This window comes from Typopeltis vanoorti, chromosome 10 (genome assembly GCF_054136105.1).
Source record: "Typopeltis vanoorti isolate ZY-2024b chromosome 10, IOZ_Tvanoo_1.0, whole genome shotgun sequence".
Classification (NCBI taxonomy): Eukaryota; Metazoa; Arthropoda; class Arachnida; order Uropygi; family Thelyphonidae; genus Typopeltis; species Typopeltis vanoorti.
This window is the reverse complement of record NC_143558.1, coordinates 106,515,929-106,532,084: the sequence shown is the minus strand read 5'-3', so window position 1 is coordinate 106,532,084 and position 16,156 is coordinate 106,515,929. Positions and strand designations below refer to the sequence as shown.

Below are 16,156 nucleotides of genomic sequence, written 5' to 3'. Positions count from 1 at the left end.
GACATCCAGACTCATGCTGCAACTTGAATTTCACCTTATCATGTGGTACCCTGTGAAATGTCTTTGCTTAGTCTAGGAAATTGGCAGTATATGCCTTTTCCTCATCTAATGCTCTTGTAACTTTATTATAAAAGGCTAGCATATTGCTAAAACAAGAGCACCCCCCTTCACAAATCCATGTTGACTCTCACAGATAATATTATCCTCATCTGCCCAATGGTGTATATGGTCCCTCACTACTTTCTCCAAGATCTTACTAACTACTGTTGACACACAAACTGGCCTATAATTAGACACTTTCAGTCTGCTACCGCCCTTATGCAATGGCACTATCTTACCTTCCTTCCATTCCATGGGCACCTTTCCCACAGCCAGACCTGGCTTTTCATTGAAAAGCCATGTCAAAGGCACTGTCAGTTCCCTAGCACATTCTATCAAAACTCATGATGAAACACCATCCAGTCCCACAGCTTTACTGACATGCAGAGTATTCAGTATTTGGAACACTCTCCTCCTGCACCTCTAAACCTCGAACCAGCCCTTACTCTCTAGTATTCAAATTGACTCTTCCAGGATGAAATACTCCAATAAAGTGGTCATTGAACAATTCTACTATGTCCTCTGCATCAGTCACTCTATTCTCATTTTTATCCCACGATATCATTCTTCCACAGTCGTTTCTCCTCCTACTGGCCACATTGCAAAAAAATTCCCTACGATTTTCCTTGGATCTGAGGGCCAATCTTTTCTCATATTCCAGTTTCGCCTTCCTTACCATACTAATCACCCTCCTGGCCTGTATCTTCTATTCTTCATGCATCTTCTCTTCACCTGTCTCCTTATATCTCTTCCGTTGCCTCTTTTTCGCATGCAATTATCGTTTGTCATCCACTTTACTCCAAATTGTGTCCTCTTGTCTACTCGTGGTATACAACACACTATTGCTGCTAACAAATATTCCTTCACAATTTCCCAAGCACTCGTGATATCCCGGCCATCCAATTCCTCCCTCCACGAAACTTCTCCAAGTTGACGTCTAAGACTATTATAATCACCTGCTTTATAATTCCACATACGTTCCCATCTCTTTGATACTCCTGCATCTCTATTCATTTTCCAAGTCAAAACCATATGGTCACTCTCTCTCCAACGTGGGAGAAATGTCATCTCTGTTATTATCAACTCTTCTGATGCTATAACCAACTCCAAAACTCTTGAACCTCTTATTCTCTCTGTTACATGTTGCCTAAGAAATCTGCCCCTCAAGAATTCTATTTACATGCATCTTCCTCTCTCCAATTTATAATGCTGTAGTTAAAATCTCCCATAACAGTCATTCTTCTTGCACTTGCCACGCTCAACTCTCAACATCTCCTGGTCTCCACCCTAAACTAAATATAAACACCCCCACTAAATATACCATCTTGCCCATCTCTACCTCACACCATATGCTTTCAAAATCTTTAGTGTCACAGCCTTCCAAAGCCTCCACTCTTAGAGGACATAGGTCATCACTTATCATAAGCAGTAGTCCATCACCACACTTTCTCTTCCTATCCTGCCAAAAAGTGCTGTACACAGCAACTTCTATTCCTGTTATTATAACCTCTTCTGTCTACCACGTCTCGGTCATCCCAATAATCTTTGGCCGGGCTGATGCTATCAGTGCTACCAATTCCTCTGCCTTATTCTGAATACTCCCGGGATTAGTATAAAGCATAAAAATGCCATTGTTTCTATACCCAGCATTATCTCCTGTAGACTCCACTGGGCTCAGCATTACTTGATGTCGTTCCCCTTCTCCCAAGTACCCATTCCCACAAGAGGCGACTCCTGCTACCATCCACACTGGGACACATTGACTCGTTCAGAACAGCAATCTTACTCTTCTTTTCACTTCTTCCATGACTCTTTGTTTCTTCACTGTTAACAATTTTCCTAAGTATGCATGCTCATCTGCTATTTCAGTTTCTTTATTGTTTACATTGTAACCTTTTCAGTTTGTCATTATTTTGGTTTTCCCACAATTAATGGCTAATCCAATTTTTAGTGATTTAGTTATTAGTGACCTCTGTCATTTCTTTTAATTCTTTCATATATTGTTTGTAATAATAAGAATATCATCAGCACTTCTTAGGTTATTTAATTTAATTCCATTAATATTGACTCCTTTGTTGAACCATTCTAAATTACACATCATATGTTCCAGTATTAATGTGAAAAGTTTTAGGAGAAATGGTGTCTCCTTGTCTTATTCCTTGATTTATATGAAATTTTTCACTTATTTCATTAAGAATGATATTTGATGTAGCATTTCCATAAATATATTTTATTATGTTAATAAATTGTTTTTCCATGCCATAATCTCTACGAGCTTCTATTATTGCTGATGCTTTTATGCAATCAAAAGCTTTCTTAAAATCTATGAAGGCCATTGAAGAGGAATATTGTATTCATTGCATTTTTCAATAAGCAGGCTTACTGATTGAATATGATCTCTTGTACTGAAGTTATTTCTGAAACCAGCTTGTTCAGAGGGTTGTACTGAATCAAGTCTTGTTTCTAATCTATTCGTTATAATTATAGTGAAAAGCTTATAAATGCGGGATAATGAACTAATAGGTCTGTAGTTTTCTAGTTTTAATTTACTTCCTTTTCATGCATTAAAATAATGTTTGCATTATTCCATATTTGGATGTTTCTCCTTTTTTTGATACATCTATTGAAGAGGATTTTCAATTCTTGTTTTAGAATATCCCCACCTTCTTTAATCATCTCTATTATTAAACCATCCTTCCCAGCAGCTCTAGTTTTCCATTTGTTTAATTATTAATATAATATTAATATATTATATTAATATTAATTAATAATATTTACTATTAATATAATCGCTAGATAAATATAACAGATATAATGACTTGATTTCTGATATTATATGGCACTTCCATAGCAGAGTCAGAATGGTACATGCCCTCTGGATAGAAAAGACCTTTGATTATTTTTAGGATGTGAGGAACATTTCTATGAGCTATACTACACAAGATGAATTAGCAAAGTCTCATACAGAGTTAGCAAAGTTTTTCCTCCAAGAAAGAAAAACTCTTCCCCCTCTCCAGAGAAAAAAGTGAGACAAGCTAATTGGAGAGTACATCCAATTACAGATATAATACACATGGATCCTGGCTATAGTCCCTTCTCAGTAATATTAAAATATCTAACCTATTTTGAGAGTAGCATAGAGATAAGTGAAATGCATTCCTTGTTGTCTGACAAAATGTATTTGAGTAGTTAATCTTTTGGATTCCAGATAGGTCAATAATAACAATAATTGTAGTAATGCTTAATTTGTAATTGTAATTATTAAATTTTCTTCCAGAGAACGATTCTTAGTGCTGAATTATCAAGAAAAATTCAATGAAAGCCTTAGACAATTAGAAATTTGGTTGAAGCAAGAAAAAATAAAGGTATGCTTATTTTTTATTTATTTTTTTTAAGTGATTTCAACAAAATTGTAATTGAAATCTAATCACAGGCGAAGCTACAATTGCAGATAAGGAGATATCCAGAGATTTTGAAGAAAATTGTGTAAGAAGGGGACTATTGCGATCAACAAATATTTAATATTGATGAAACTGGCCTTTTTTTGGAAGCGAATGCCTTCCAAGACATTTCTAACCAAATCAGAGAAATCTCAGCCTGGTTATAAAGTCACAAAGTTGAATGAAATTACTGCTAGCAATATGCAAGCCATTTGGAAGTACATTCTTCCACATTGTGCAAATGATTTTAGAGACTTTTCAAATGAATCTAAGTTAATTAAATGTCATTCTGAGAAGTTGAGTGATTCCGACCTGCTAAATTTAGATGCACAGCTGGAAGATCCTGAAGAATATGAAGAAAATTTAATCACTGACAAGCCCAAAGAGGTTTCACAGAAACAATTTGAAAATAGCTTTCATACAATCGAAGTTTTTAAGCAGCAATGCTTAGAGACTGACCCTAGTGAAGAGAGAACCAGTAAAATTTGCAGAAGAGGCAATAGGGCCATACCTTCAGTTGTATGAAAAAAAGAAGCAGAATGCCTACCAAACTATGTTAGCTCAATTCTCTGTTAAGAAGCAGAATAATAAATTTATATTCTGAATATGTTTTATTGTCTTTCAGCTTCAGCTAGGCCCTGAGACATATCCTGATTCTTTTATAAAAAAAACTTAAAGGTCAAAAAAGAAATCTGAGGAATGAATTATACATTTTCCCATAGGTTACAATATTCGATTAGTGCATTTTCGATTAATGCGTCTGTTTTTAAGAACACATTAGCCTCATTAATCGAGGGATTGCTGTATATATATATATATACACACACACATACGTATATATATATATTGATCTCATACACAAGAGATCAAGAGACCTATAAACACATCAGTGCTGCATGTGGGGGTGCAGATGAGGACAGACAGAGAGAGAGAGAGAGAGAGAGAAAAAATTTATTGATGTTTTTTAACAGCTGCAGGTTGTAATCTTTTGGGAATACTTCATGAAGAAGGTTGTTCCAGAGGACAAAGGTGGACGAAATAAAAGAGGAAGAGAAAAAGCAGGTTCAATGTGTTTGCAGTTGCATATTAAAAGGATGCTGGGTAACTGCTGCTCTTGGATTAACAGGTGTAACAGAAAGTCCTGGGATAATAATTGCCAATTCACTGAAGCAATGACCATGGAAGTATCTGTAGAATAGTTACAGTGCTGAAACACTGCACCTGTGAGATAGAGATTGAAGTGAATCAACCAGAGAAGGATCTTCTATGAGTCTAATTGTTTGCCTATGGACAGCGTTAAGAATTTTAAGGGAAGTTTTAGGTGTGCCATCCCAAACATGTAAGCAATATTCTTGGCATGGGCAGATTTGGAATTTGTATATAGTTAAGAGTTGGTTGGATTTAAAATAGCCTCTTGAACAAAAGAGAATTCCAAGTATCTTGGATGCTCAGGAGGCTATTGATGTGATGTGCTTATGCCAGTAGAGACTGGAGGTAAACATTAGTCCAAGCGGAGGGATATCTGATTTCATCTGGTGATTTTTGTACTTGAGGGTAAGGGTAGATGAGCTGAGATCTCTTTTGTGAGAGAAAAGGCAAGACTGTGTTTTGGTGGCACTGAACATGACAAGGTTGTCCTCACTCCATTGAAGCATAGTATGTAGAGCAGTGTTTAAGGCACTAGTTGTAGATGATCTTCTAGCCTTGGATCTCAGAGTATTGAATGGTTTGTAAAATGAGTAGGACAAGTGAAGAGTACTATCATCTGCAAAGCTGCAGATAGGATTAATGGTGATTTTGAATAGGTCATTTATGTACAGGCGAAATACAGGAGAAAGATAGGACAGAGCCTTAAAGCACTCCAGCATTGGTCGTGAGGGTTAAAGAGATGGAACCACCTACCATCACTCGCGACCAGAGAGAAAGCTGGCTACCTAATTACAGAGGATGGCAATTTGTTTAGCAGGCCAATGACTCAATTCCATCTAGACAGAAGACTTTTTAGTGTTCAAGTTATTTGGTAGTTTTGTGATGTCATTGTCACAAAACTACAGGAGGTATATAGTGCGGGGTTATGGTATAGTAGGAGGTGATTTCCCTTGGTCGTTTATGTAGGAGTTTGAGGAAGAGAGTGATGCCAGGAGGGCATCTTTATCTTTGGATGAAGTAACGGTGATGCCATCAGGATGAGAGAGGGAGGTAGAAGTGCAGGAGAGCAGAAGTTGCATCAAATAGCCTTAACAAGGGACCTTAAGATAACTTTTATAGTTTTTTCTTAGAAGGATCTCTATAGATAAATTTTTTTTTACTTGGTCCTAGTGTCAAATGATTTCATTCAGCATTGTAATCCTTGTCTCTACTTCTAATACCTAGTGAAATCATTGTTGATAAAAAACACTGGTGGAAAGTGAAAAATTCCAGCTAGGAGATTGATTAATATAGTTTATAAGAAAAGACTACAATGAGAGGAGTACAGTCTAAGAAAGATTCCAAATGGACTTTTCATTTTGTGGTCAGCAAGAGAAGAAATGATTGTGGACAAATGATCTTGCTGGATAGAGCTGGTGGTTGTGTGAATAGTGCAGTAAGCTGTTTAATGATCATATTAGGGTATTGGAGTGCTTAAGGATCAAATCTGCATAACTGAGAGGAGACCACCACATAGCCTTTAAAGGAATACGCAGAACTGACCAGGGCTTCTGACCTAATGTCCAATCCTCACCTTCTCATGGTGCACCCTGTTAGGTATCTACCTGGATACTAAACGAATGAGGATGGGCTGGCAATTTTGGATTTAGCTGACCAGATTGTATTTTTATTGGCTTAAACCACTATATAAAATGATGGTACAATATGACAGTATTTTATGCCAGCTGGGGCCAGTTAAACAAGGCACCCGTTGTTTTCGCTAGGGAACCAGGGTGAACAGTGAAAAATCAGCTACTGGAACAAATCAAAAAACACACCCCAACTCAACATCACCAGAGTTAAAGATCGGTACTATCAATATAAAAAGCCTGAATGGCAAAGAAATGGGAATTTAAAAACTCTAAAGTAAAAAACTTCGGTGCGAATATTCAAATTTGTGTAATTTTTTCTTAGTATATTTTTATTTATATGTAATTTCTTCCTTGTGTAATTTTGGCAGTGTAATTTTATCCCATGTAATTTTAACATGAAATCCTCTGTCGTATCACCTCTTTTCTTCATATCCACTAAACTCTGCAATCCACATTTTTTCAACTCTCTCCATAGCCAGTATTCCAAAGGTCCTGATATTGTCTTATCACAAGCAGAAGTTTCATTTGACCAGTGCTTTATTCGGTGGCAAAGCACTTCCTTATCCCTACATGTTAGAGTACTTCTTATTATAGTACTACTATGAACAGCCTCTGTAACACTAGCAATATGCCCTCTAAACTTCAGTCTACTGTCAACCATCACTCCAAAATCTCTAATCTCATCCACTTCCTACAGTATGGCACCATCGATATAGTACACAGCCTTATATTTCTTCACTTCAAAATGCAACACCTTGTGCTTATTGTATTAAAACTACAGCCTACCTACTCCTTTGTAAAAGTTAAAAGTCTATTCAAATCTTTCTGAAGGGAATTAAAATCAGCAGTGCTACTTATAATTCTTCTCAACTTTTCATCATCAGCAAACAACTGAAGATTACTGCTCAGTTCACGTGATATATCATTTACAAACAATATATCATATGGACTGACTGGAGATATCATTTACAAACAATATATCAAGTGGTTGTGCCGCTGTATTAAGCACTGGAGCAGAACCCTGGGGCACCCCACTAGTTCCCTCCTTTTTTTGAGACTCTGCTCTATCATACACAACTTGCTGGTATTGTTAAGAGAACAATCTCCTATCCATCTAACAAATAGACTATCTATTCCCATCCTCTGCTGCTTACACCAACTTATCTGTGGTGGTAATCTATCAAATGCTTTCACAGAGTCTAAGAATATCACTTTATATGATTCTCCCTTATCTCTCACACTTGTTACCTTATCATAAAATGTAAGGAAATTGCTAAAACAGGACCTACCCTTTACAGATCCATGTTGACCAATATAAAGAATGCTAAGTCCATCAACACAATATCCTGTTTTCTGTTCCTAACCAATCTCTCCAATACCTTGACCACGACTGCAGTGATATACAGACTGGTCTATAATTGGAAACTTTTGTCCTAATAATTCTTGCTTGTAGAGTGGTACTATTTTGCCTTTTCACTCCTCAGGAACCCTACCCACTGCAAGACTTTTGTTAAATAACCAGGTCAAGGGCATAGTATAGCCAATTATGGTGGTGCACATTGCTTAAGAACACGTGGTGATATGTCATCCATTCCCACAGCCTAATTGCCATCTAACCCATCCGACACCTGATACACCTCTGATTCTTTCACTTCCAATTCTCCTGACACTTGCCTCCCTTCTATATATATTGTATCGCATCATTTTCACTGTATAATATACACTGATAACGTGCTCATTCAGTAATTCCACTATATCCTTTTAAACTGTTATTCTGCTGCCATGACTATTCATCAGTGTCAACCTAACATAATTATTTTTTCTCTTTTGCCATATAGCAGAAAAATTCCCTTAAGTTCGCCTTGGCCTGATCAGCCAATCTTCTCTCATACTGCACCTTTTCTTTCTTTACCATGCCTGCTACTGTTCTAGCTTGCACTTTGTACTCTTCATGGATCAGATCACCACCAACTGTTTTGTACTTCCTCCATAACATTTTCTTTTCCAGCATAGTTTGCTTGATTTCACTCATACTCTATTTACTCGCTTAGCCCTTAGTATGCGGTTATACATTGTGAGTTTCCATGCATTGTCAACATCTTTTCTGCTCAGCTCATCTACCAAATTTACTGATGCTAACTGACTACAGAGCTTCTTATAATCATTCGCTTTATACTTCCACATACATCCATCTTTTCTTGTTTCATCACCTCCCAAACAAGTACCTCATGATCATTCTCACCAACTGGTGGCAGTGTCAACACCTCATTAACAACTACATCGTGTGAAGTATCACCAGATGTAAAACATTAAAACCTCTAATTGCTTCATTCACATTCTGCTTAAGATAAGAATTGCTAGAGATTGAAAATCATTAATTTAAAGTGCAAAGATGACTGATATCCTGGTGATTAACCAGTGGCAGCCAGTGAAATTTTTAGTGGGGGGTGCTGCCTATACAAAATTTAAAAAAATAATTTTTTTTTCCTAATCAGTAACCAATTTATTAATAAATAAATCTACAGATTTATTTATTAATAAATTGGTTACTGATTAGGAAAAAAAGAATTATTATTATTATTTTTATTTTGTATAGGCAGCACCCCCACTTAAAATTTCACCAGCTGCCACTGTGATTAACCTTATCTAAGTTAACTGCCTTGAGTTAGTCTTTTCTGCATGGGATTGCTCTCCAGTCATCCCTGCAAATGACTATAAGACCATATTGAATTAAAAGGAGAGAACTATTGAAAAAACCTCTTATAGCAAGAACAGACAGAATTTTATCTCCCCCTGGTGAATATTGCATAATGTGGGTGGTCTACACCATGTAATCAAAAATTTTATATCTCCTACAATGCTTCTTTCTAATTACAAAAATTGTCTGACTGAACAGTATAATTTCCATAATACAATATTATAAAGCAGTTTTGTGTCATATTGCTGGTTTTCAAATCCATGTTTGTTTCTAACCTTCCATAAATGGTATTTGAATTCATTAATTATAAAAATTAAAATTCTCTTCCCATTGCTGACAGGTAGTGGGTATTGTAAGTAATGGAAACCCCAACACATTACATTATCTGTTCCAAATACACAGAGAAGAGGGCAGTTGTAGAATGCATGTTCTACTGTTTCCAATCGGTTACAGATGTCACAGATTAGATCTCCAATGTTAAATTACCTCCATTTAATGGTATTAACTGAAAGGTGGCCATATGCAATTCTCCAAGCAAGATCCCTCCTGTTAGAATATCCTTGGAACTTCAATAAGTTATGAAACAAAATAATGTTGTCAATACCCACCTGTGGAAGTTTGAAGCAAAAGAGATTAAAGATTTCTTTATACCAAATTTTATTTTTTTTAATCAAAAGAATGTCAATGCCAAAGTGTTAAAGTTAAGCATAGAGTATTCAGGAATATTCTCATCTTTTGGACCTTTATAATCATTTACTTCGAACAGGGGAAGATGAAAACCCAGGTAGTACAGGAGAAGGTCTGCGCATTCGTGATTGGTCTGTAATATTTTATGGATTTTTGAAGCTGTATTGCTTAAATAGCAGCATTTTAAGACTGGAAGTCCAAATTCTCCATTCTCTTGATAGCTGAAGAAATTAACTAGGAGGCGGGTAGTTGAATTGGCCTAGGCTTCTTTGATAACAGATAGCAGATTTTTGCCTGCACCAGTTTGCTGGAGGATGTGGAATAGAAAGGGATGCCAGACATTATCAAATGCTTGAGTAAGGTCTACCGATAGCACTGCCATCAACTGCTTTTCCGTATTAACTAAGCAGATTAGATCACATAGCAGAAATAGGTTAAATTATACTGCTCGGCCTGGAACTCCATACACTTGTGTGATTTTAATTATGTATCTCATTCCCACTTTGAACCTGTTATTGATAATTGGGAAAAATATCTTGTCGTTAGTTTAGATATAAAAATAGGTCTTCAGCTTCTGATTAAGGTGTGATCTTTATTAGGTTTTGGAATGAGGATAGTATGGCTTGCTACAAATTCACTTGGTATGTGTTCCTGATGAGAGAAAAGAATTATTTATTTATTTCGTATCCAAAAACAAGAGGTACAGTAGTAATTGGTACAATATTATTTACAACAAATTAGGATATGTTACAAATGAGAACAGCTTAAATTTGGTAGCTGAATTATATGGGGCTATCACCCAAACGCAAGTGAGAGAAAAGAATTAAATAGTATAATTAGAATGAGAAGAATGAATTCCCAGGCCTCGCAGTAAAATTCTATCCCTAGACCATTAGTCCTGGGGGTTTTCTTGTCTAGCATTCTTTATAGGCTGTGGTAACTTCAGATGCTGTAATGGGTTTGCCAAGCCTATCTTGGATATGAACAGGAAAGCCAGTAATGTTCCAAGACCTTTATTGAGGTTTCATCAGTGGGAGCCAGACCTAGAAGTGAAACCAAGAGTAAAGTAATGCAGAAGTCATATTTGCATATACAAGTAGCCAAAAGGTATTACACCTTATTACTAAAATACCCTGGATTAGTGTTAGATGTAGAAAGTTTTTTCACTTGGTTATATTATAAATTAAAGATGCTAATGCTTAATTTATAATATGTTCAAATGTTTGCATGTGACTTCACAACTGGGTTACTTGTATATAGAGCCTCTATATACAAATAACTGTCTTTTGTCTCTTACTGTTAACAGTTATGATGTACTGACCTGGGAAGTGCATCAGTGGCTAAGTATATGGATGTTCCATTTTGAAGAGGTTGCATGGTTAACTATGAATACCCATGCAGGAAAAAATGACCAACTGAGGAGTATACTAGGTTATATTTCATTTTATCAGTTGCTAAATGGGAAGAATATCAACAGTGCATGGGATGCATTTAAAAATACTTAAATGATGCATTATCATCATGTGTCCCTAGAGTTTGAAGAATAAATAGTGTGAGAATGAAATGGATATCCGGTCTTATTAAGTAAAGGATTATTAATTCAAAGATGATGTGGAAGGAATATTGTGTGCACAAGGATCGTATCAGTTATGAAGCAGGCCAGAAAAGTTACAACTGTTGTGCAGAAAGCTAAGTCTGAGTAAGAGAAGAAACTGGCACTGCAATCTAAAGACAACTCAAAAGAATTGTGTTGTGCTGCTGCAAGTAAAAGAAAGAATGAATGTGAGAGAATTACTCTGCTGAAAGCATCTATGTGAGTAACAGATGGAGTGACCATTTTGCTAAAAGCTGTAAACCTAGTATATGCAGTATTAACCTTGATGCTCCCTCTTCACTTGTGAAACTCAGATGTATGAAGAGGTACCAGAGTGTTGCATAAACCTAAGAATTTGGCAATAGGGAATTGTTACGTCATTACTTTTTCTCGATACTTTAATGATTTTACTACTCACTTATACAGTTATTTCTCTTCTGGTTTCTGTAATATGTTTCAATCAAAACCAGTAATTCAGCTATCACTTTCTTTTCCTCAATCAAGCTATGATTCGGACCGTTCCTAAGTTTAGTCACGTGTGTTTCTTTCATTCATTAGAAGCTTTGTCTATATTTGGGACAAAGCCCTTAATTTTACCTTCTGAGACAGTCTCCCTGTTAAATATTGACGAATTTATATTATGCTGCGCCAGCCAATACAGAGGATAGATGAGACTCTTATCCAAGGTGGCTCTCTCAGAATAATACACAGTAATGGATGTTCTAACACTCTTACTTATCTCATTCTACTTACTAATTCAATTCACCTATTTCACTTTGCTTTTGCATGCAGTCATGGCCCGTAAATTCTTATTATAATCCTGTGTCCCTCCTGCTAAGTTCTGTAATTTTTTTATGAGTGGCAATTCAAATTCATATGACAAGCTGTTTTCAGGTTAATGAAATAAAACATATTTATTGAGGTCTAAGAATTACGCATGAGAAATAGATCAAACACATGGTTAACTTAATCACTATCCTAGTAAAATTCAGATATCATTACTAACACAATAGGACGTGAATAATAACTTGCTCCACAGAGTTCCATTAAATGTACAAATTACTAGCTTAAATTATTAGATTTTCCGTCACTCTCAAGTCACTAATCATATCTCACAATATATCACAGTTAATTCACATACAGATCCCTTCCTGGGAGACTTTCTTCAAATAGGGACAGGTCAATGCCAAATGTGGTAATCTCAAAAGTTCTCTATCAAACGCCCACACATAAATTAACATATAGAGTCCATTCATATCTCTAACTGGAAATAAGACTTAAACATTCTATATTACCATCCCATGGAATGACTTTTTGTTCTATCAGCAGCCTTGTCTAGACATCAAGGCAATTTTGTAGGCTATCGTCCACGGGGTCACTTACGATGACTGCACGGCCTGGTCTCCCCGAGTCGATAAGGCGATGTGCCGCTCTGGTCTCTCTCTGGTACCCCTGGCATTTATCTGCATTGTCGGTTACTTGATATTGCTTAGCTACCCTGCTGTGAAGAGTTAGCTAGCGCCTTGACTTGCAGGCTACGGTAGACAACTCATGACTTCTTCGGCTGATCTGGAATCACCCCGTTGGCGGAGGACGAGCCAACGTCCAAGAGAGCAGGAGACAGGAACCAAAAGACCCTGAGAGATGGGGGCAAACCCCTTTTATACCACCTCCTTTGGCACCCTCTCATCGCTACGTTTTTACCACACAGCACTCATCTATCGCACGTAGCGTTTTTTTGAGAATGCGTTCGAGCTTCGCTTTCCATATAAATTCTCCTTTCCTCAGGCCATAAGTTAAACTGGACAGCTAAAGCCTGACCTTTGGACCTTAGCCTACATTCAACTTACTCTCATACACTACATAGGATAGGATATTCTAATTTAATAATTTTATATAAATTCCCCTTTTTGACTGTACAAAATAGGTTAAGTTTCACATTTCTAAATTAAACATTTCTTCAGTTCTGCTTTAAAGTTATAATATACATATTTATTTCCTTGCCAAAGTAAAGTTTCTCTGCCTACAATTAAGGTTTGTTAGATCCTGAATGAATTAATCTTTTATCCAAATTTTGATCATTTAGGCCACAACAGAATGATGGGATATCAGCACAGATACTAAAAGTGTGTTCAGCTAGCTATTCCTCTCACTTGGTTGTGCAATTTGAGTTAGAGTACTGGAAAGATTCCACAGGAGTGGCAAGAATGTATAATAATTGTCCATTGCACAAGTGTGGTGCAGTGCATCTGTCTGATGTACGTAGCCTATTGACCTCTATCTCTGGACAAGAATCTATATTTGGCAAAGAACAGTGTTGGTTTATAATGGGAAGGTCGTGTTTGACAAATAAGTCACATTTTTTAATAATATTACAGGTGGAGTGACAGGATACAGCAAGAAAAGCTGGCTGACTAATATATCATATTTTTGGGAATTGGGGGGGGGGGTCTGCAAGATTTAAGGTGACCAGTGCTGTACCACAGGAATTAGTCCTTCATTCTTTGTATTCATTCTTTACATTAACAACATCTCAAAGATTTTGACAAGTGACATACAGCTGTTTTCTGATGGTGCAAAGATATGTAGGGTAATCACTAATGCGACTGACATGCAGCCCTTGCAGAATGATTTGAATAAGCTGAAATCGTGGGCATGTGAAAATGGCTATCATTTCATTGTTAGTAAATTTAATGCTATGCACCTTTGTGTAATGAGATAGCATTGGGATCTTGCTGTCTCAGTAGATAGGAAGTTCAAGGGCCATATAGCAAAGATTGAAATACAACTCAGAGGTTAATTACGATGCTGAAATGAACATCAAAATGTATGGAAAAAGAAGTGATTTTGCTTCTTTACAAGGCTTTAATACAACCTTATGCAGACTATTATGCACCAGTTTGGTCTTATAGTTTTAGGTAATACAAATGCACTGGAAAGAGTGAAAGAAGACTTAAAGATGATGTCAGGACTAGGGAATATAGATTATGAAGACATTGAGAATTTGTGGACTGCAGACTCTAGCAAACAGAAAAAAGAGGAGTGATATGATAAAGAGACCTCCAAACTTCTGAAAGTGTACCAGTACATGGAGAATTGGCACTATTGTTGATTGTGATATCTTCATGCTTGTTCAGATACAACACTAAACAGATGTTTTGCAGTTTGAAATAATCATTGCTTAGTTTTGAGTAAGATAAAAATGAAGATCACTTTGTAAACAATAGTATATAAGAAAAGTTTTAAAATAATTAAAGTTGAATAGTATTTACAAGTAAACTGTAGATGCAACTATACAAACATTATTGTACTATACAACACTAAACAGATATTTTGCAGTTTGAAGTAATCATTGCTTAGTTTCAAGTAAGATAAAAATGAAGATCACTTTGTAAACAATAGTATATAAGAAAAGTTTTAAAATAATTAAAGTTGAATAGTATTTACAAGTAAACTGTAGATGCAACTATACAAACATTATTGTACTATACAACACTAAACAGATATTTTGCAGTTTGAAGTAATCATTGCTTAGTTTCAAGTAAGATAAAAATGAAGATCACTTTGTAAACAATAGTACATAAGAAAAGTTTTAAAATAATTAAAGTTGAATAGTATTTACAAGTAAACTGTAGATGCAACTATACAAACATTATTCAGGAAAAAAATGAAACAGTAACCAAACCTAACCTTGGAGACTTAGGGCAAACTCTGAAGAAAATGTCAATTGATTCAGTTAGAGAGACATCTGATAAAGTTGTTTGCAAGGATAGAAAAATAACAACACTATGGTGGACACAAGAAATTAAAGAAGCAGTCCTGAAAAAGAAGAATGCATACCAAAAGCATGGATTACAGAAAAAATTTTCTCTGCTAAATGTTCCAGGTAAGATTTATGCAAGCATTCTTGAAAAGAGGCTAAGAAAAATCTTGGAAGAGAAACTTGGAGATGAACGAGCTTACTCAACTCATCCAAAGACCCACTCCCTCCACTAGCCCACCCTGGAGTATGCCGTATTTATTGCACCTGTAATCTACCATATATAGGGGAAACAGGACAATTACTATCAGACAAAAGGAACATAAACGACACATTAAATATAATAACTATGGTGAAGCTGGCCTTTCTGATCATGCCCTGATCACCCTACATAGAATTGACTGGAAAAGCACCAATTGTTTATATCACACCAAAACATGGTATGAACACATATTTAAGAAAGCTTGTGAGATTCTTATTAACCACCCGAATCTGAACAATAATGATGGTCTAAAAATCCGAAGCATATGGAAGGCACATGTTCTACCCACAGAACCTTTCTCCCTAAGAGTTAACTATAAACAGGACTGTATATAATCCAGAATCCTAAATCTAATATAACAATTGTAATGTTAAAATTAGGACATCATTGTTTACTGTAAGAAAACTGTCTATAAGAAAGAATGTTTCTCTCATATTATCTTAAATAGAATTTAGCTTTGATGTAGTTTCTAAATAATTAATTAATTTATAGTTTTATCTGTACTTTTTTTTTTTTTCACTAAAGGTCATGCCAGTAGAATAACTGGCGATCAAATCATTGTTTCTTTAGCTTACTGTATGAAATATAACTCAGCTTGTTCTTGTATATTTGTATATACTCCAAATGATGACCTTAATATGAAGGTCGAAACGTCGGGAAATTAAAATAGTTATTTATAACATGGTTGTAAAGGGCAAATCAATTGCAATGCTGAAATGAATGTTCACATGTAAAGATAAGGATGGCATTTTGCCTCTTTACAGGGCCTTGTAAGACCTCACTTGGAATATTGTGCATAGGTCTAGTCTCCTGGTTTCTATTGTGATTCTGATGTA

At 35.9% G+C, this 16,156-nt stretch overlaps 1 protein-coding gene across 3 annotated transcripts in view; it reads left to right on the top strand.

Annotated features, from left to right (window-relative positions):
• The window catches only part of LOC150102652 (prostaglandin reductase 2-like), a 175,536-nt gene that overhangs the window by 146,899 nt on the left and 12,481 nt on the right, over window positions 1-16,156 (top strand). For all 3 annotated transcript variants that reach the window (XM_090398961.1, XM_090398959.1, XM_090398960.1), the window contains one exon: window positions 3,377-3,464. In XM_090398961.1, the coding sequence (XP_090255087.1) occupies window positions 3,377-3,464 (88 nt within the window). The remainder of the gene's footprint in view (window positions 1-3,376; window positions 3,465-16,156) is intronic.